A 21,829-nucleotide genomic window follows, 5' to 3' on the forward strand; every position below is an offset into this window, starting at 1 on the left:
GAAACAACCTATTAATTTCTACCAAAAAAAAAACACACAAAACAACCCACAACAAGCACATGCTGAGATTTTTTTATTTGAATTATGTTGAATCTGTAGATTAATTTGTGGAAAATTGACATATTTACTAATTTGGGTGTTGTGATCCATGGACATGATATATCTCCCTATTTATTTAGGTCTTCTGTGCTTTCTCTTAGTATTTTTCAGGTTTCAGTGTATGGGTCTTTCACACTCTTTTTTCAGATTTATTCTTAAGTATTTTACATTTTGATGCTGTTATAAATTATATTTTTAAATGTAAGTATCCAATTGTTCCTGTGCTAATAGTTTCCTTACATGTGTGTTGATTACTAGTCTGCTGAATACTAAAGGGGATCCTCTGCAGGTCTTTGTGGCTCTCCTCTGGGCAATTGTCTCTTCTCTAATACTCTGGGCTGTGAGCTCAAATCACCTTAATCTCCATAGACTTTTAAAAATTTTTTATTTATTATTATTTTTTCTTTATTGATTAAGGTATTACATATGTGTCCTTATCCCCCCAATTTCCCCCCACTCCCTTAGTGTCTGTGTCTATTGGTTATGCTTATATGCATGCATACAAGTCCTTTGGTTGATCTCTCTCCCTTCCTCCCACCTTCCCCTCCCTTCCCTTTTAGGTTTGATGGTCTGATCGATGCTTCTCTGTCTCTGGATCTGTTTTTGTTCATTAGTTTATGTTGTTCATTATATTCCACAAATGAGTGAGATCATGAGATATTTATCTTTCTCTGACTGGCTTATTTTGCTTAGCATAACACTCTCCAGGTCCATCCATACTGCTGTAAATGAGAGGAGTTCCTTCCTTTTTACAGCAGCATAGTATTCCATTGTCTAGATATACCAGTTTTCTAATCCACTCATATGCTGATGGGCACTTAGGCTGTTTCCAAATCTTAGCTATTGTAAATTGTGCTGCTATGTACATAGGGGTGCACATATCCATAGTATTCCGTCTAGATATACCAGTTTTCTAATCCACTCATATGCTGATGGGCACTTAGGCTGTTTCCAAATCTTAGCTATTGTAAATTGTGCTGCTATGTACATAGGGGTGCACATATCCTTTCTGATTGGTGTTTCTGGTTTCTTGGAATAGAGTCCTAGAAGAGGGATTATTGGGTCAAATGGCAGTTCCATTTTTAGTTTTTTGGAGAAACTCCATACTGTTCTCCACAGTGGCTGCACCAGTTTGCATTCCCACCAGCAGTGCACGAGGGTTCCTTTTTTTCTGCATCCTCTCCAGCACTTGTCATTTGTTGATTTGTTGATAGTAGCCATTCTGACAGGTGTGAGATGGTACCTCATTGTCATTTTGATTTGCATCTCTCAGATCATTAGTGACTTTGAGCATGTTTTCATATGTCTCTTGGCCTCTGTATGTCCTCTTTTGAAAAGTGTCTATTTAGGTCCCTTGCCCCCCATAGACTTTTATCTCTGTACTGAACTCAAGTATCCTCTGAACATAATCTGGGTTCCTCCTCCCTCCATAGTGGCCTGGAAACTCTCTAAAGGTAGTAAAGTGAGCAATTATAGGGCATTTTTATTTGTTTCCTTTTTCTTTCTTTCTTTCTTTCTTTCTTTCTTTCTTTCTTTCTTTCTTTCTTTCTCTCTCTCTCTCTCTTGCTTTTGTTCAGTGTCTAAAACAATTGTTTCATATATTTTGTATGGCTTTTTTCAGGTGGGCAGATAAAGCTGGTCCTTTATGTTACATCTTGGCTGAAAACAAACCTTTACCTTTTAAAAATGTCCTGGGCATCTTCTTCTCTTAATTTTCTATAACAAAATATTTTGAACATATACAATAATGCAGAGACTATGCTAGTGAAACCCCATGTACCTATCACCCAGATTCAATGATTATCAACTCATTGAATCTTCTTTTCTGCTCTTCTACTTCCTCCTTCTCCTTGGATTATTTTTGAACTATTCCAGGTGCCATGTCATTTCATTAAAAAACATTTTAATATATACCTAAAAGATAAAGACTTCCTTTCAGTTCCTTTAGCACATCTAAAATAATACTCTCATAATTTAAAAAATCATCAACTATACAGGCAGTGTTGAAATTTATCAATTGAGTCAGAATTGTGTATGTGTGTGTGCATGCACATATATACTTATGATATATATGATATATAGTCTATAAATTTTCAAATCAGAATCTAAATAAAGTCTATAAACTGCAGTTGGTTGATAAGTCTCAAGTGTATTTTGATCCATGCTTTCTCTCTTCTATACCTTATTTTTTCTTGCAATTTTTGAAAATTATATTTATTAGGTGACATTGGTAAATGAAATTATATAGGTTTTAAATGTACAATTCTATGATACATTATCTGCATGTTGCATTGTGAGCCCATTACCCAAAGTCAAATATTCTTTCCATGCATATCTTTTGATGAAAAAAAATAAGTGTTTCATCCCATGGTTTCCACAGTTCAGATTATATTAGTTGCATACTCATGGAATTATTTAACATCATTTTCTACTCCTTATATTTCCTATAAATTGGTAGTCAGATCTGAGGCTTGTATTTTGGCAAGAATGCTTCTTAGTTACTATTGTGTACTTCTTGAGAGGTACATAGTATCTGATGTCTTCTTTTTGTGATATTAGTAGACATAAATGCTCATGATATAGATTTATTATTTCATTAGGAATTCCAAATTTCTACTTCTATCAAGCCATCTTTATATATTAAGTGGAATATTTCTGTAAATACTAGTAGTCTAAAAAACTATTTCATTATCTGGAGATACAGTTTAAGAAAGTATATAGTATAAAAAGGCTATTCCTCTTTATCAGCTTTCAAAATGATGGGTTAATCCTCCAGCATTTTCAAAGGTTTTTTTTTAGTGTCATTATGAATGTACAAGGTTAAACATGGTTGATACATTTCCATCCATTGAAGTTTTTATTCTTATTCAAATCGTCCCATTTTCGGCCATTCAGAGCCTCTTTAGGTTGGCTCTTGAGTTCCTTTGACATGATCATGTAGTCTTTGAATGTTTTAATGATTTCTGATATAACAAGGTATTCCAAACTCATTTTGAATAATTCCTGCTCCAAACTGAGACATACCTATTTTCCCAAGGAGCTCTTAGGTATGGTACTTACAGACCTCAATCAGAGCATAAGGAGTGCTCATTTCTATGGTGTTACTAATTGATTCTAGGCCTTTTCAGAAGGCATACCTAGGAAATAATATAAAGGTAAAATACATTATGGAATTCATACTGACAGTTCCAATTCATGTTTAGAAACATAGGTTTTTTATTTACCTTTGTTAATTGTGCTATTGTCTCTCCTCTCTCCATACCTAAAGTCAGGATTCTCAGTGACAACAAATTACTCATTTGCTTTATCCTGTTATGCACAATGATCTCAAAATAACAAACCAACACACCCAGCAACAATATGATTCCAATCCCTTTTCTCTCTACCTTATATAGTCATTCTCTCTATCGTTATCATTTTTGCTTTAGTTTGGCTTATTCTTACATTCATAATATTTAGAGCTATACTAGCATAGTATATTTACAGAATAGGACACATGTTTATGCCGCTGATTTTAGATAACAGGAGCGTAACATACACAATTAATTTATATTTCCTGATATGTACATTTTACATATTTAACTATGTTTCCCAGAGACCCTTTCACAGAAAGAGATGTAGAGATTCTTCATTCATTGTTTTAGCTACAAAATACTGTCTTTTGTGGAGGAGTCATTGTTTACTCCATCAGTTCTCTGATGAAGGATTATTTTTTTCAGTTTGTTACTATGACAAACAGTGCTGTAATTAAAAAAAAGCCTTCTGCATATGTCTTTTCATACTTTTTTTTTGTCTGTTCATAGCTTTGCTAGTCTATCTTTGGTATAGAAGTAAAACTGTGGAGTTATAGAATAAATGCATTTTCACTTTTAAGAGATAGATATTGCCAAGTCTCTTTCGTTAGACTTTGTACCAGTTTGCATTTGCACCAGAAATGTGTGAAAGTGCCTATTTCCTCACAGTCTTGCCAACAGAATATACTGGCAAACATTTAGACTTTTTTAATCAGATAGGTGAGCAATGTGATGTCATATGTATTTTTCATTTTTTCTTTAGGAAATAATTTAAAACTTATGGAGTTGTTGCAAGAATAGGCCATATTACCTTTTTTTGCAATATCTCTTTAATATTCTTCACTTTTTCCTTGACCTTGACTCTTTGATCTGGTTATTTTGTAGACTGTCCCTCAATGGGGATTTGTTTGATGTTCCCCCATAGTTAAATTCGGGTTATGCATTTTTTAGCTGGCATGTCGCAGAAGTAATGCTGAGTTCTCAAGGCTTCCTTTCATGTGTTACATACTTTAGATTTGTCCTATTACTACTGAAATTAGTGTGGATTACTTAATTAAATGGTGTCTGCCAGGTTTTTCTATTGTAAATTTACTTTTTTCTCTTTGTAATTAGTAGTTATTATTAAGAGATACTTTGAGACTATATATCATCCTCATCAAATTTTTACCCACTAGTTTTAGTATCCATTGATGTCCCTTGGCTAGATTAAATATTGCTTCAATAATTAAATGGTGATGTTCTAATTTTATCTTTCCTTCTACATTAATGGATTGCCATTTACATCCATATTACTTCTCCATCTGTCTATGGAAAATCAATCAATTTATACTGTTGTCTTCAATTCTATGGAGACCACAGAGTTCATTCTGGTTATATTTATAACTTCCTTGCTTCAGTGAGAAATCTGCCTCCCACAAGGCTCTTTATATCTAATTATTGTGTCAGTCTCACCTGGATGTAACGCATCATCAGTCACTGCTGATGTCCCCCTGCACTCACATGCTAGGACTTCAATATCTGTCACCAGGCCACTGCCATTCTGGGGACCCTTTTCTTCCTACATGGGCTCTGACACCCTGTACCAGGCCATCCTTCTCAGGTTCCAACATCCACACAAGCTACCCCCCCCATCCCCCCCTCACCCAGACTCCTGGATGGGTACCTATCTTGCTTAAGCCCTTATAGCTTTGGGACTAAATAAGGGAAGAAAGAAGTAAAGGAAGGCAGGAAAGCAGGAAGGAAAGAAGGAAGAAATTTTCATTTTTCTTATTATGAGTAAGAATGAGCATCTTTTCAAATGTTTAACATGCCCCTTGCATGTGTGTGGTGTATGTGTGTGGTGGAGGGGGGGACTATCACTTTTGCTATACATCTCTTCTTTTCTAAGGAATTCTATGTATTAGGAATATTAATCTTTGTCTATACTTTAAGTTTCAAACATGTTTTCTGAATTTCTCATTTGTTTTTTCTTTATTTTTTTTGCCTCACAAAGTTTATTTATTTATTTTTTGTAATTGAATGTATTGCTTTTTTTTCTCATTGTTTCTGGATTTTTAAATCAATGTTAAAGAATAACTTTTTAAAAAGTGCTCTGATTGCTTTCTCAATTGATTTCTAATTTAGGCAGATGTTGGACTATGTTTTTGTGGGAAAAAGAACTGACTCGACTCTGTCTTCTCACACTTTCAGCTGGAGTCGAAGAGCTGGAATCACGCTTTCTCGTCCCCGGAGATCTATTAATTTTGACAGGGAACAGAGTGCAAATGCCATGTGATGCCGTTCTGCTTGATGGCAGCTGTGTGGTGAATGAAGGCATGCTGACAGGTGTGGTTCTGTCTCCGTCTGCAGCTTCCCCAGTGCTCCCAGGCTCCTGTACCCGAATGACAAGGGCAAAGTGTGGGGCAGCTGTGGGCCCTCCCCGTCCCCACAAATCTCATGAACAGTTCTGCCCTGGATGTATCCGAGAGTTCAATTCAAAGCTGCTTTCTGTGTGCTGATTTTCATACGGTGGTCACTTTTTGAGTCCTGAGCATTTCCTTCTTGAACCAAGGGTTCTTACAACCCTGTCATTTACTTTAAAATATCGTCGAGATCATTAGACGTTTCAGAATTATCTGTGGTTCTTATATTTAGTATTTTTATATAAAATTTGTCTTCAGATAAACTTGGAGGGTTTAAAAACATTTAAGAACATCCTGAAACCCACAGAGTTAAGTGCAAGCTCTTCCGAGCTTGGCTTGAAAATGTTGAAAAAGTTCATGATGCAGGACTTGGCAAACCTGGGTATTTGGGACTAACTGGAGTTCATTTTTAAATAGCATGCTGGAGCTGGGCAGGTCCCTAGAGGTCATTGCATCTCATTGATAAGAAAACTGAGGTACAGAGAGGAGAAGAAACTTGCTCAAGGTCGCAGTGCTTTGAATTCTCACTCACATATGCAGTTATTAGGAGGTGGTGTGTCAATATTTCTGTAAGATAAAGAAGAATCATAAAGTCTTTTGGAGACTAAACAGGAGGCTGTGAATACACACTGACATCCTTGGTTCCCATTAAAGTCCAAGTCAAATCCACTTGTCAGAAAGGTATGAAATAGAAACAAAGACACACCTCACTCCTATGTGAACTTACCGAAACAAACAAAAAAAGCAAAGAAAACATGGCAGGTCTGTTTCCTTTTCCTAAGGAATCCATACATTTATAAACATCCCTTAGTGCTCAGACTTTTGCAATGCCAAGTGGCCCTAGCATACAGGAACATGTGTCTGACTTTATACTGCGCACTCAGCATCACCAGTGGAAGTTTTACAAGCTTTGTTCCTCAGAAGCCATTGCTACTTTCACAACTTCATTTACCTCCTGTGTTTGCACTTCAACCCACTGCAACCTGCCCCTCTCCCTTCACTGGCCAAAGTCACTAGTGTCTCAATCGCCAAATCCAATGTATTCTTTAAAAAAAATTAATATATATTTAAAAAAAATATATTATAATTGATTTCAGAGAAGAAGGAAGAGGGAGAGAGATAAAAACATCAATGATGAGGAGAATCATTGATCGGCTGCCTCTTGCACAGCCCCCACTGGGGATCGAACTCATAACCTGGGCATGTACCCTGACAGGGAATTGAACCATGACCTCTTGGTTTATAGGTCAATGCTCAACCACTGAGCCATGCTGGCAGGACCCAATGGATTCTTTAAATTTCTCTTTTTATTGACCTCTCTGCTGGTTTTGACTATTCTCACCACCTCTTTCTTCTGAAAATTCTCTTCTCCCTAACTTTCCAAGGCAACACTGTCTCTCTGAGTTCTTCTACCACCAACCAAGCTGGTCAGCTTCTTGTGCTGTTCCTCTTCCCCCATCTCTTTGATTGTTGCTGCTATGTCCTGGTTCTTTTCTCTTCTTACCTTACACTCAGTCCCTAAGTGGTCTTCTCATCACCTTCATATCACCTCTAAGGTGATGAACTCTGACTAAAATCTTCCTTTAAACCTCTCCTCTGAGCTCTAGACCCAAATAAGTTTCTAACCAGCTACAAAACATCTCAACATGGTTGTTACACAGGTCTCTCCAACTCAAGGTGATCAAAGGCAATTCCTCCTTCCTCTTATAATTCCTATATTGATAAGTAATGGCAACCTCTGCTCATTCTCCAAAGTCAGACACCAGGAAGCCACTTTCAATTCCTCTGTCCCTCTAAACTGCCAATATAAAAATACTAGAGGCCCAGTGCACGAAATTTGTGCACTCGGTTGGGGGGTCCCTCAGCCCGGCCTGTGCTCTCTCACAGTCCGGGAACCCTTGGGGGAGTGGGCCTAAGCCATCAGTCGGACATCCTTAGTGCTGTGGCAGAGGTGGGAGAGGCTCCCATCACCACCACTGCGTTTGCCAGCCATGAGCCTGGCTTCTGGTTGAGCGGTGCTCCCCCTGTGGGAGTGCACTGACCACCAGGGGGAAGCTCCTGCATTGAGCAGGATGGGGCTGAAACTGGCTCTCCGACATCTCCCAAGGGGTCCTGGATTGCAAGAGGGCGCAGGCTAGGCCAAGGGACCCCACTGGTGCATGATCGGGGCCGGGGAGAGATGCGAAAGGTTGGCTAGCCAGGAAGAGACTTTGGGAGGGCTCCAGGGTGTGTCCAGCCCATCTCACTCAGTCCTGATCAGCCAGAACCCAGCAGTAAGCTAACCACAGGTAAGAGCATCTGCCCCCAGGTGGTCAGTTCACATCATAGCAAGCAGTTGAGTGGCCTTAGGATATCATTAGCATATTACACTTTGATTGGTTGAACGGAGGACCAGATGACCAGACACAGCATATTAGGCTTTTATTATATAGGATTTCCCAAGTTTTGTAGCTTCTTACTTCCTTATTTCTCAAATCCAGCACTTCCTTTCTACTCCCACTGCCAACTGCCATATTTCAAACCTCAGGTACTCCAGTGGGGATTCTTGTGGTCATTTTCCAACTCACTGCCCAGCCTCTAATCTAATAAAACAATTAAACATCTCCCCAGTCCCTTTCTGACACTAGGGCCTATGGGAAAACACACACACACACACACACACACACACCCCAGAATGAAACATGCACTTAGGGCCCTTCAGGCTTTGGCTCCTACATAGGTCTCATGGCCCTTTATTCCCAATACCCCCACATTCTAAACTGCACATTTTGGTATTCCCTACATGGTTATTTCCTGCCCATTTCAGCATCCATGTTTGGTTTTATAGTACTCACAGTAATTATAACATGGCATTATATTTGTTTGTTATATGTCTGTGTTCCTCTCCGGACTCCGGACCTCTTAAGCAAGCACTATGTTTCCACTTGTATTTCCTGTGTCTAGGGTTGTCCCTGCCCCATGGCAGGCTCACAACGAACATCTACTATAGGATGTTTAAGTGCACACATGATTTAGATGAGTGAGGGCATCTTGCCTCACAAAGTGCATGGCTTGTTTTCTGTAGGAGAAAGTATCCCAGTCACTAAGACTCCATTACCTCAGATGGATGGCTCTGTGCCCTGGAAAACACAGAGTGAAGCGGATTACAAACGGCACATCCTCTTCTGTGGAACAGAGGTTATCCAGGCCAAGGGAGCTTGCTCCAGGACTGTGAAAGCTGTGGTACTGCAGACTGGTTAGTCAGCATCTCTTCCTTCCATTTTGTCATTTTAATTAAATGCTGTTGTTCAGTTTATTTAGTGTCTAATTTATTAAGTATGGAGCAGTCTTTAGATAACAAACCAACTATACTAAATTTATATATTTTAAAAGTGAATTGAACTATGGCATATGCCTTTTAAAAATAATAGTACTGATGATAATATTACTATTTATGTGCTTTGTAGTTTATAAACTACTTGCATATATAGTACTTGCAAAACAAAAGTGCCTACATGAATCATCTGGGGCCCACACAATGCAAGTGGACTTTCACAAACCATACAGCCAGGAACTGGCTGAGCTGGACCCAGAACTCAGGTCTTTTAACCTCAAATCCTGAGTTCTTTCTAGGCAGGACTAGAAACAGAAAACTTGACATTCTAAAGTAATAGAAATTGAATTTGTCAGTATTTAATGGGCCACTTAGTTTAAATTCAAATGACGTGTGTGTGTGTGTGTGTATGTGTGTGTGTGTATGTGTGTGTGAAAGAGAGAGAGTGAGCATGTGTGTGTGTGCATGCATTCTCATGAGTCGTTTCCTTAAAAGGAAGCTGCCTTTGGAAAAGCTGTGCTCTGTCCCCAGTATAGTGCTTCCCTGTCTCTGGGATGCATGGAACTGAAAGTAGAGGGAAGGAAGGCCAGAGTAATAGGCTCTGAAATAGATAAGGTATTTCCATTCTAGCGCTTAGATATTTTCCAATTATCCTTTAATTACACTTGGGTTTAAACGCTGTTTAAATGTCTCTAGAGAAGACAAAGGCAATGTTGGATTGAGGTTGGAAGAGCACCAGCATAGGATTTGTCATCCTGAGAGGGTGGGGTGTGTGTTTATCGCTCAGGATTCAACACTGCAAAGGGGGACCTCGTGAGATCCATCTTGTATCCCAAGTCGATGAACTTCAAGCTCTACAGGGATGCCATCAGGTTTCTCCTGTGCCTCGTAGCAACTGCCACCATTGGGATGATCTATACTTTATGTGTCTACGTGCTCAGCGGGGTAAGCTGCCTTTGTTGCATGCACATACACACTCACCCATGTCTGTTTTATACGCTACATGTTGACCTTAATGTAGGGATTACAAACATGGGAAACAAAGCCAAGCACTGAAACTGACCTATGTACTCCCAGGCTCTCCAACATAGGCAATTGATCACCAAGGTCCATGATAACAATTCAATCTAATGGGATAAAACATTTTGCTTATTGAGATATCAGCATGCTTCTACTCTTGCACAATATTTCCTTATATTATTTTCAATCTGAGAATATATTTATTGCAATAATGTAATTTTTAGTAGCTATGAAATGAGAAATTTTAATCAGAACCCAGATATTCAGTGTTGGTGAGGGCACATGGCAAATTGGCCCATGGTTGCCTGCTGGTAGCATATGAATCGTTACAAGCCTTTTCCATTGCATGTTGGCAAAATGTATTGAGAACCAAAATACGTTCGTACCCTGTGACCCATGCTTGACTTGCTTATATTATTTCTAGAAATTTAATCTAAATAAGTAAAGAAAAAAAAGGAAAAAGTCATTTTCACAAAGCTTTTTGTGACTGATTTATCTGTGATAGTGAGAGTGCGGTATCTTCCAGAAAGCTCCCGGGGAGGTGGTGAGGAAAGCCCTGGATGTCATCACAATTGCAGTTCCTCCTGCTCTACCTGCCGCCCTGACCACAGGCATTATCTATGCCCAGAAGAGACTAAAGAAGAAAGGCATCTTTTGCATCAGTCCCCAGAGGATCAATGTATGTGGGCAATTAAACCTTGTCTGCTTTGACAAGGTATGTGTGTTTCATCTTCATTCTCACCCCCATTGTAATCGTCATTGTCATCCTGTATACGCGTGGTACACTCTCATGAGTCAGGAAGCAGGATGTGGGTATCTGACTTCACTTTATCCCTGGTTGGCTGTGTGACCTAGGAAAGAAACATCTTGTGAGCTCTCAGATTATAGAAAAGGGACAGTAGTTACTGCATTAGAGAATCTTTTAGGATCCTTCCATCTCCAATGGTCTATGAAACACAATTAATTAAAATAGCATTCTGTCTATCACCCAAACCCTCAGAAAATAAAATTTAAATCTTTTACTGTGATTACTATTGTATCCCTAATGTTAAGAATAGTGCTTGGCATAGTCAGTACTCAGTAAATACTTATTGAATGAATGAGTGAGTGAATGAATGAATGAACGAATGAAAAAGGAAGACTTTATTTAAAGTTATCCTTGATTATATGGCAGTTACTCCCAGCCAGCTTCTTATTCTACCTTCTCTTGAAGATATTCTTCTAGTCTGTCTACACATATGCTGGAGTAAAGATGGAAGCTGTGAGAGGGTAAGGTGGAAATGAAAGGTGGTTTTGTGTCTAGGTTTTAATTTATAATGGTGACTGAGTGATGACAGGGAAAGGTCAATGTTATTCACATTCCCTCTGGAAGGAAGAGGCATAGTTCACCAGGCAAGGCCACAGGAAGCATGCCAGGTTTGGATCAGGAAGCAAAGCAGGAGTGAGGGGAGTGCTTAGGCCATGGCCTTTATTGGGATTTCTGCAGGAAATGCAAGATAAGGCAGGGTAAACAATTGACGATTGCTTATTTGAGTGGTTCTGGTGAGCTTTAGGCTGCAGAGATGGTCCCTAGTTGTCTGATACCTGGCCCTGGGATGAGTAAGGAAAAGGAATATTGTCTCTTGGGGAGGGTGACCAGAGAGAGGGGAGGTTTGGCTACCCAGTGGTTAGTTTGCATAACAAAGATGTGCTCTTGCCTGAGTTCCTTGCTGTCTCTTCTACTAATAATTGCCAGCTCCCCCCCACCCCACCCCCCGCCCAAAAGGTGGTCTCTTTTCAGCTAGAAATATTTTTTTAAGTTGTCAAACATTACAAAAATACTTAAAATATGTACAAGACAAAGCTATTATAGGCAGGAGATTATGGGCAAAGGCACAGAGTCTGAAGAGCAATAAAATGTGTTTTGATCAGAACAGGACATTAGTAATGGGAGAGGGTGTTTATAAACCTTGAATGTCTGGCTAAGAAATATTTCTTTAGACAGTGGGAAGTCATTGAAGGTTTTTATTTTTTGTTGTTGCCTTTCCTTTTCTTATTCTTTTTATTGTGGTAAAATATACATAATATAAAATTTACCATTTTAACCTTCTTAAGTGGCTTTAAGTGCATTCAAATTATTATGCAACCATCACCACCACCCATCTCCAGAATTGTATTCACCTTCCCAAACATAAATCTGTACCCAATAAACAGTACATTGAAGGTTTTTGATAGCAGAAAATTAATGAGATGGGAGCGATATTATCTAATTGTTGAACTATCAATCTATCTACCAAGAACAAAAGGTTAATGTGGCTCTTGCTACTATTTCAGCATTATTTTGTGATCAAACTAGAATTATAAGGAAAGATGTTCTATTTATGAAATCATATTATCCTTGGACTTGGAAAAAGAAATGGGGTGGGAAGATAATTGTGACAAGAATTTGAATGTTAAATAAATAATTATTATGAGTAATTATCATTATTATCAGCTCTTACCCTATGCCAGACATTAAATTAAGCACTTTATTGTATTATCTCATTTAATCTTCACAACAACTTTATATGATTATAACCATGTTACAGGCAACGACTCTGATGTTTAGAGAAATTCAGTAATTTGCCTAGATCACACAGCTGGTGTTTTAACCCAGATAAACTCTTCATCATTACACTACACTGAGAAAAGTACCAACAAGCACCTTTTAACTAAGTATGTGTCAAATAACAAACCATTTCTTTAGGACAATAGAAAATTCTCCTACTCCCATTAGTTATTTCTGATGTCATACTTTTAACTTCTGCAATAAGAACCGGGATTCACCATTTTTTAGCTCTTGTAGGCTTACCAAGAACTTTGCCATCTGTTTAATCTGGCCTCTGAATCTCCAAACAAGCCTCTGAAATATGTAAGGCAGGTCCGGCTTTCTTTCTTTTATTGCTGAGATCACTAAAGTGCAAAGAGATTAAGTGCTTGCTGGTCATACAACTGGGATGAGTTCATCCATGCTTCCCCCGGGAGTCCAGATACCCACCTCACTGTGTTCTTGCTGGAAGCACTGATCTCTATAAAATGTTGTGGCATATGTTATTCCATTAAGATGGACCTTATTCGTCCTTGCAATGGGGAGCTAGATCTTCAGAGTAAACCGAGTGCTTGTTTCTGTTTAGACAGGCACCTTGACAAGGGAGGGCTTGGATGTCTGGGGAGTCATGCCCTGCAATAAGAATGGGTGAGTACTGTTCACATAAAAGCACCCAAACCTGTAGAGAACTTTCACAAGTGGTGACTTGAGCCAAAACTGACAACAGTTGCTGGCAAGCAAGACCTAAGTGCACCGGAGAATGACAGTTTTGCAGTTTCTTTTATGCATTTGAAATTAAGGAGGGAACTGCATAAAGGTGGACAAAAGCCACCTGTGAGGTGACTTTCCATAGAATCCCTTTATCACACATAGTACCTTGGACTAAATGCACAAGTTTTTCTTTTCCTGGAACTCTGTGTTTTCTTAGGAAAATTAACAATAGAGACAATATAGCTTTGGCTTTGGTGAGCAGTGGTTGCCAGCATAGCTTCATTTAACTTCTGCTTCTTAATGGTTCTACGAATATTTTGCGCTAAAACCTATGTTTGCCCCTGTCCCAGCCCCTGCCACATGCCGCACACAAACCCAGGAGATGAAGGAGAAGTTTTGACACTGCATTCAAATCCTTGCTAAAATGTAATTTGCAGTCAGCATATTAGTCAGGGGACTGAAGTTGGCCCAGTGTACCTCATTTGGACAATACAAAGACACTCTCCTTCAAAGCCTTCTTCTGTGCCAGGAGGAAGGACACCATGTTCACCTTTGTACAATGAATTTCAGTAAAAGGAACGTCCGTGGAGCTGGGCCAGTGTACTTATGTTCCTTGGTATTCTAGTTCTGAGAATTCCACGTTTTGGCTGCCCCAGAACTCCTCAGTGTTGGGCAGCTTTCAGCTCCAAGCGGGGATTTGCATAACCTTTCCTGAGGCCCCCTGGCGGCCATGCCTGGGATTACTTCTCTTCCAGCTTTTCTCTGCAATTTCCAGTGTGAACAGAAAACATTCGACATTTCCTTTTTTTTTTTAAAAATGAAGGTATTTTTCACTTACAAACTAAATCTTAAAGCATTTTAGTCATAAAAAGTTCATAGCAATTCTTCTGCATTATGCAGACGACATACAATTTATCCACAAAATATTTTAATTATAGATGTGTAATACATTTTCATATTAAAACATGAATATAAAGTGTTTATAAACAAGTCTGTTTCCTGGGTTAAAGAAATTGATCTTGGTACTTGGTATACAGAATAAGCCTCTTATTAGTATAAATTTTTGAAGTTCTTTTTATTTTCCTTGAAGATAGATTTGGATATATGCCTGGACTCCATGTTCATTAATATTTTTCTATTTCAGCTTCAACAAAAAGTGTATGCATTTATTAAAATATGTGAACATCTTGAGAGCAGTATTTTTATTATTTATATTTGTGTTCCTTATGCTGTAGCACTATACCAGGTGCACAAGTAGATGCATAGTATATGTTTGTTCATCCAAAACTAACTAAATGCGTTCCATCTTTTGAATGCTATTCTACCTATTGAATTGACATCAAACTTATTTATTAAGCTTTTTATTTCTAAATAAAACTTGTCAAATTTAAATAAAAATAATTCATATATTTAAGATATTGATTAATAAGCCCATTACTCTTTATTCCCATCTTCCTTCAAAAAGGTGAAAGTTGGTTTCAAATGACTTAAATAACAATTTAAAATTAAACAAAATTACCAACTTTAATTCATAAAATGAGAGAAAGGAGATTCAATCCTAGGTAAGAAGTTAGCCCCTGACTTATAGTCTATTAAATGTTGTCTAATAAAAGGTGAGTCATGATAAGTCTTAGCTTTTCCAAAAAGGGCTGGATACTTAAAGAACTTTTGGCATGCTACCTGAGCTATCTGAGTTTGAAAATCTCAAGCATTCAAATAAAAATACAAGGACAGGGATAAGAGAAGAGTTCTATTTATTTGTTGTGTAAACCAGAGTCTGGCCCAATCTCAGGAATTCAGAATTACATACTGATGACAATGCGTGTGCCATATGAAAAATAAGATTCCATTTTCCCTGATTTGTGTGAGCTTAAGCGTCCACGTTGATCACACTGCTGGTGGCTTCTTCCTTTTACATGTTTACCCAAATGCCAGGGGCCTGTTGTAAACTACTAAGATAACTTAATCCTCTGATATATAATAATAGATATGATCAACAGGGTCAGTAATCAGCCGAGAGGTTTTGAACTCTTAGAGAAGCTTGGATGAGGAAGCCAGCAAGAAATATGGCTGGATTATACGTTAACACTGTGATGTGGAGACTTTCGAAAACAAAAGGCTAGAGCAACCTAAGGCAGTATTTAAAGAAATGCAGTGTCCATATCATGAGAAGTAATAATATGATCCTCAAGACCACATTTTAATCAAACGATGACAAATAAAAACTTAAGGAAGTAACTAGAAAAGTGAGTGGTCTGCAAACTGTATTAAAGGCACAGCGCAAAGTTCCTCTGTAAACTCAGAGGAAGGGAGGGTTTACACAGGAACCTCTAGCTGAGCTCGTCCACAGAAGTTGGAGCGCAGGTAGACTCTGACTGGCTCCAAGAAGCATGTTCTGCCTCAGTGTTCAGGAAGCACTTTCTGCTATCAGAAGTCCTCCTAGGATGAGTTGCTCTATGAACCATCTACGGTGCTACACATTTAAGAAGGGACTGACAACAAGGTTGCAGAGGACAGTCCTCTAATGGGCCAGAGGCTGAACTTGATGACTTCAACCCTGAATTAGTGACAGCACACTGCACCTGACATTGCAGTTGTATCCCAGCAGATTTTAGATGAAGCCACTTCCTACAGGAAGTGATGGTGATGATGACTGCAATAGGGATACACTAGATGCCAGGGTGGAAGAGAGGGATGCAGTATCTCTTTAAAAATATTTTTAGGTTATATTTCTTTACCATTATGCTCTTCAGATCTTCAGTAGCTACTCATTCATTTATTCACTCGTGCATTTGTTTTCTGTCTAATATTGGCCAAACATGTTGGAGAGATACAGAAGGCATAGCCCTGCCGCAAAGGATTAAGGAAGGAGATACACAAATAGCCATAGCATGGGCAAAGCTGTTCTGCCTCACGGCATTGGAAATGAAGTGGTCTGGGAGTTTGAGCAGGAGTGGATGTACTTAGAATTAAAAGCGATACTTCTAGTTCCTTTCATTCCTCTGGAATTAAATCCATACCAGAGAAAGAGTAAGGGAAAGACCTTGAATGACCTTTCTCATTTTCACTGAACTCTTGTAAGAATGATGGCTAAATGAAGCACTAATTAATTTGGGGTGGCTGGAGAGTGGGTATCTAATGTAACAAAACACGTTAAATTACTTTTCAAAAAGTCACCTCTGGAAGCTCCATTTTGGATGGAGAATTGGGCTGAAGCCCTTTCCCTTTTCTCCTTTAGCTTCCAGGAGGTCCACAGCTTTGCCTCAGGCAGGGCTCTGCCCTGGGGCCCACTGTGTGCCTCCATGGCCAGCTGCCACTCTCTGATCCTCCTCGATGAGACCATCCAGGGAGACCCTCTGGACCTCAAAATGTTTGAAGCCACCAACTGGGTAAGCCTCTGACCTGCAGAGAATCTAAGAAGCTTCTTCAATGCTGGAGAAACACAGGTTTTATCACTGATAGTCAATACTTGTAAGATGTGAAGTCTTCAATAATGGAGGACATAGAGCAGTGAGAGACAGACCAGTGTGAGCCTCGTTTCCTTCCCTGTACGTTGTATCTTCATGGTGGGGTTATTGTGATTAAATGAAATTATGCCCTTAAAAAATTCTGGTACATATCACAGGCTCAATTGCATGAATGTAATTAGAATTATTATGTAATTTTAGTTATTATTTCCAAATTTTCAGGTTGTAGTACGAGCAATGTCTTGTTTCAAAGTTTTCTAGAACATGGGGATGAGGGAACATCACTGCCCTCCAAGCTTAGGATAACTCATTGTTATCAGGAGTTTTATTTTTATTCATATTATATTGGTTTTGTTCCTAAGACTAGTAAAAAGGGAAACATGAGCGCTTTCACTGAGACTCTAAAGTAGATTTAAGAGCAAGGGGTGTTGTTCAGGAAGAGGAATCTGGCTTTCCCAGTTCTAGTTTTGGCTCTGCTCTAGCTGAGCACTTGACCCTGTGAAGTTATCTCTCTTGTTGGGGCTACGTTCCTATGACCTTAAAATGAAGGGATTGAAGTAGACCAGCAGTGTTTACATAAAACGAAACAAAAAGAACCACACCTGGAATATTTTCTTAAAAGGAAACATTATTTAGATGCACTTTATAAAAAACGAATAGTTGGAGTGGCTGTGATTGAGATGGGGAGTAAAGGTAAAGCTTAGGGAACACATGGCCCCGCCTTACTCAGCCACAAGCCCACCACGCCTGCCCCCTGTAGCCAGGTCCCTGTAGCAGCTCTGGGCCCCTATGATACATGTGTGAGCCCCACTGAAGGAGACAATCCTTACGGTCCTTTTCAACTCTAGCAGGACATGGTTCTGTAGTGGTCTGATATGACTTTGCTAATCTTACCCTTTCTGGGTTACAGTTTCTGTATTTTTCAGTAGGGATTACAATTTCCTCTTTTAGATTTTTTTTCAGCCACTCAATGAGATGGTTGCAAAGCATTTTGACATCTTTGGTAAAAGGCTCTTGTGACTATGATTTAGGGTCATCATTACAGCAATTACTGAGTCTTTACTGACCAGCAACCACGTACCGGTACATCACAGTCCCTGCCGTACCTCACTGTGAGGACCATCAATTCAAATGAGACAGAAAGGGAAGAGCAGGAATGACAGTGAACTCCAGGATAAAAAAAGACAGTACGGTGCTTGCCTCACACACAAATAAGTCTGGCTATCCATGCTCACTATTTTTGAGTCAAGCTCTTCAGAAAGAGACTGAGACCTTTACACAGCATGCTCCAACAGAGAAAGCAGGATAAATTGCATGAATAATTCAGAAGTGTTTGCCCTTGAAGTTCCGCAGCATTTTCAATGCATTTTTTTCCCCTGTGACGAAATAAGACTGGTTCACCTCCATCTAGCCAAGGGAGGAGAACCGAGAAAACGTTGAGGTGGTCTCAGGATTTTCTCAAGACGAGGGTTTGAGCATAGTATCAATAAATCTCTACAACAAAAAAATATTCCATTTGTGAAATAGGAAATGGCTATTTCTGGGGACAATTTCCACATCAAGGAAGTGCCGGCACACGCCATGGTAGTTAAGCCCAGCAAAACAGCCAGCCAGGTAAGCTTCATCTGTTATCCACTCTGCAATACCCAACCTCAAGGGGAAATTCCCATTAGGCCCACACTTTTGAAAGGTCATAGACGTGTCTTCTATGACATGAGAAAACTGATGGGAACTTGTGTCTCTTATTTGCTAAAAACAGGACTGGGGGAGGAATAGTTAATTCCCAATAGGTGGAAGCTATGTTGGTGTGTCCTTCTCCATTCCCCACCCCTCAACCAGGTCCCAGTGGAAGGAATTGCAATCCTGCATCAGTTCCCATTCTCATCAGCCCTGCAGAGGATGACAGTCATTGTCCAAGAGATGGGGGGTGACCGGTTGGCATTCATGAAAGGTGCACCAGAGAAGGTGGCCAGCTTTTGTCAACCTGAGACAGGTAAGTGAACAGACTTGTACTACAGCTGGCTAATTTATATTTCCAGTCCAAATATGTCCCCTGAGCACTTGACCTATGAATCCAATTGCCTATTGATCATTGCCAATAGGATGACTCATCTACATGCCAAACTCAATACCAAAATCAAGATTATCTTTCTCACTTCCTGTATTTCCCATCTTGGTGAATGACACTACCATTCTCCTTCTCCCCCAATTTGAGGTTCTTCCCAGATTTGTCCCTCTCCCTCAGTGCTTCTGTCTTGGCAATTGCTAACCCATAGTCCTATCACTCCATCAGCTCAGGCCCTCATCTTCCCTCTACTGGATCACTTCAACAGTTGGTGAATTGACCCCTGCTCCCAGTCACTCCTACCCTGATTCATCCTTTATACTCTGACTAGATTGGGTTTTCCATCACCAAATATAACTATGTTGTCACTTTCCACTTTTCTTCTGTTGGTTGCTTCCCATAGACTCCGGGAATAATCTCAAATTCCTTTAAGATCTTATATAAGGCCTTCATGATCGGACTCCTATTAAACTTTCCAGATACATCTTACCACTCCTATCCTCACATCCTGTGCTTTTCCTGAGCTGAACTAACTACTCAAGGCCGTTTGTCTCATGTGTCCATGCCTGAGCACATGGTCCTCCCTCAGCCAAAATGTCCTTTCCTTTCCTTCATCTAACCACTTCCTCCCAGACTTGTATATGTGTGTCTAAGTGATTCCATAGCATAGCACACTGCAATTGCTTGGGTCATAGAAATGATTTCATTCGATTACATTGTTAGTCTACTATTTGATACCTTAATAAACAGAGATCCTGCAGTTTAATCTCTGCAGAGCCAATGCCTGGCACATAGCAGACTGTCAGTAAATGTTAGTTAAACTGTAGAAATAAAGAATTATACATATTTCTCACCCTTTATTTTTCTTCTTGTTCTTCTTCTTTGTCTTTGTTTTCATCTTCATCTTCTTCTTTCTTTAAATGTTTCCTTTTCAGTTCAGCTTCACTGAATACCAAGAGGTCATTCTTGACAACGTAGTTATTTTTAGGGTGGGTTCCCACTGACTTGTTGTGTACCTTTTTAGAAATGTGGTGGTATTGTTTGTTTGTTTTGTGTTTGTTTGTTTTTTGCAAGAACTAGATCTGTTTCTCTACTAGTACCAACTGAGTAGTAAATGTTGCCTACTAATCTTGTGTTATTTTCTGAACAGTGCCAGCTAGTTTTGTTAGTGAACTTCAGATTTACACAACACAGGGCTTCCGGGTCATAGCACTGGCCTACAAAAAGCTGGAAATGGACCACCACACCACTGCCTTGATGAGGTGAGTGAGGAGGATTCTCACAAAGCAGGATGATTGGGTGGAAAGATGCACCAGGCTGGGCAGTAGACTCAGCAACATAGATGGCAGGATTCATGGGCATGAAATGCTTCTGAACTTAGTAGACAGGGATATAGTCATCTCTACCCTGTCTGAATCACAAAGCTGATGACTGGGAGAATTTATGAGAAATAGCTGTATACACTGTGAAATAAGATGTGGTTGTACAGCTTTGTGAAAACACATATATGATTATAAGCAATGTTTCATAGTGTGAAATTAAGGTCATGTCCTTATTTTGAACCAAATAAAAGTAGCTAATTTTTAAAATTATAGTTGGTGAATTAGTTGAAAGTTAGAAAACATAACATTTGAAAAATATATTGATAAGAAATACACAACTTAATGAAAAACATATAGCTTAGACTTGTATAAATTAAGTAATGTCTGTAGAAAAACAAGAAAAAGCTTCAGGGTGGCCATTATAGAGAAAGCTTTGATATAATTAGATTAAAATAGGGATTCTCAAGGACTAAAATGAACTCTTAGTTTAATTTTATCTGTTGTTTTATTTTCCACTGTTTTTAGACTATTGTGTTTATTTCACCTTCAATGCCATGTCCAGTACTCTTTCCAGCCATTATTGTAACACTACTATGGAGATAATCATGGCTTATTTTGTTACTAAGGATTTTAAATTTGGGAGGTCTAACATATTTGTTTTCAACCCTGTCAGGCTCAACAGCACTCTCTTACTGCAACTATATTTTGTACCACTTCCTCTTATATATTAAAATCATATGTATATAATCTGCACATATTCTTTGTAGAAATAAACATGATTCCATCCTATATAGTAAAATAAAAGCAAAAAATACAATGTATTACAAAAGTAACAGACAACTCAATAAAGCTCAGCTGACTCCACTAAAACAAAATAAAGCAATATGTTGCTTGCACCGTGTGTAGGATCATGGGGCTAGCAATGCAGACTGATACAGGTGTTATACACTGCAGTCTCAAATAGCACCAGCAGTCTTGCTGTCAGCGAGGTGACTGTGAAATGCTTTAAAACTCTTGGTAAAATCTTGAATAAAACAGTACAATCTCCTTTCAACTTACACAGTACTTACATTCCTGGAAAATTCAATAGAATATTAAAAATGTGCAAAATTACTTTGTGCTTATATATAAAGCAGAGCTATGGGAACTATAAACAATTTTGTTTATTTATCATAATATAGTTGTATTATATATACTATGATATACCATGCTATGTGGTATAATATAAGCAGGATAAGCCTATACTGACTTAGGAAAGTATAAACAATCTTTTAGTGTCATGAATGCCCTGTAAAATATTCAAAGGGCACCTGGGATGCAAGGTAGTTATTCATTGTGCATTGGTCATTGCAGAAAATCTTGCATAAATGTCTTAAAAGTTTCCAAAATGTCCTCTAGAGGCAGTAGTGCCCCTGCTGAGAATCACAGCTGTGTCCTAACCCTGTCGTTTTGTGATTGGGCAGAGAGGCCCAGAGGCAGAAGTGACTCATCTAAAGTAATTGAGTATTAGATTCCTGGGCATATTGGGTCACTTTCCTCAAGGCCAGCTTAATGTGACCCTTAACCAAAGG

General features: G+C 38.9%; 1 protein-coding gene across 3 annotated transcripts in view; it reads left to right on the forward strand.

Annotated features, from left to right (window-relative positions):
• The window catches only part of ATP13A4 (ATPase type 13A4), a 124,726-nt gene that overhangs the window by 63,814 nt on the left and 39,083 nt on the right, over nt 1-21,829 (forward strand). For 2 of the 3 annotated variants that reach the window (XM_014545323.1, XM_005873203.2), the window contains 9 exons: nt 5,583-5,717; nt 8,859-9,029; nt 9,895-10,052; nt 10,654-10,842; nt 13,280-13,341; nt 16,643-16,793; nt 18,399-18,485; nt 18,711-18,864; nt 20,087-20,198. In XM_014545323.1, coding sequence (XP_014400809.1) covers nt 5,583-5,717; nt 8,859-9,029; nt 9,895-10,052; nt 10,654-10,842; nt 13,280-13,341; nt 16,643-16,793; nt 18,399-18,485; nt 18,711-18,864; nt 20,087-20,198 — 1,219 coding nt within the window. The remainder of the gene's footprint in view (nt 1-5,582; nt 5,718-8,858; nt 9,030-9,894; nt 10,053-10,653; nt 10,843-13,279; nt 13,342-16,642; nt 16,794-18,398; nt 18,486-18,710; nt 18,865-20,086; nt 20,199-21,829) is intronic. The other variant, XM_014545324.1, reaches the window with a different exon arrangement.

This window comes from Myotis brandtii, unplaced genomic scaffold (assembly GCF_000412655.1).
Source record: "Myotis brandtii unplaced genomic scaffold, ASM41265v1 scaffold4, whole genome shotgun sequence".
Lineage (NCBI taxonomy): Eukaryota > Metazoa > Chordata > Mammalia > Chiroptera > Vespertilionidae > Myotis > Myotis brandtii.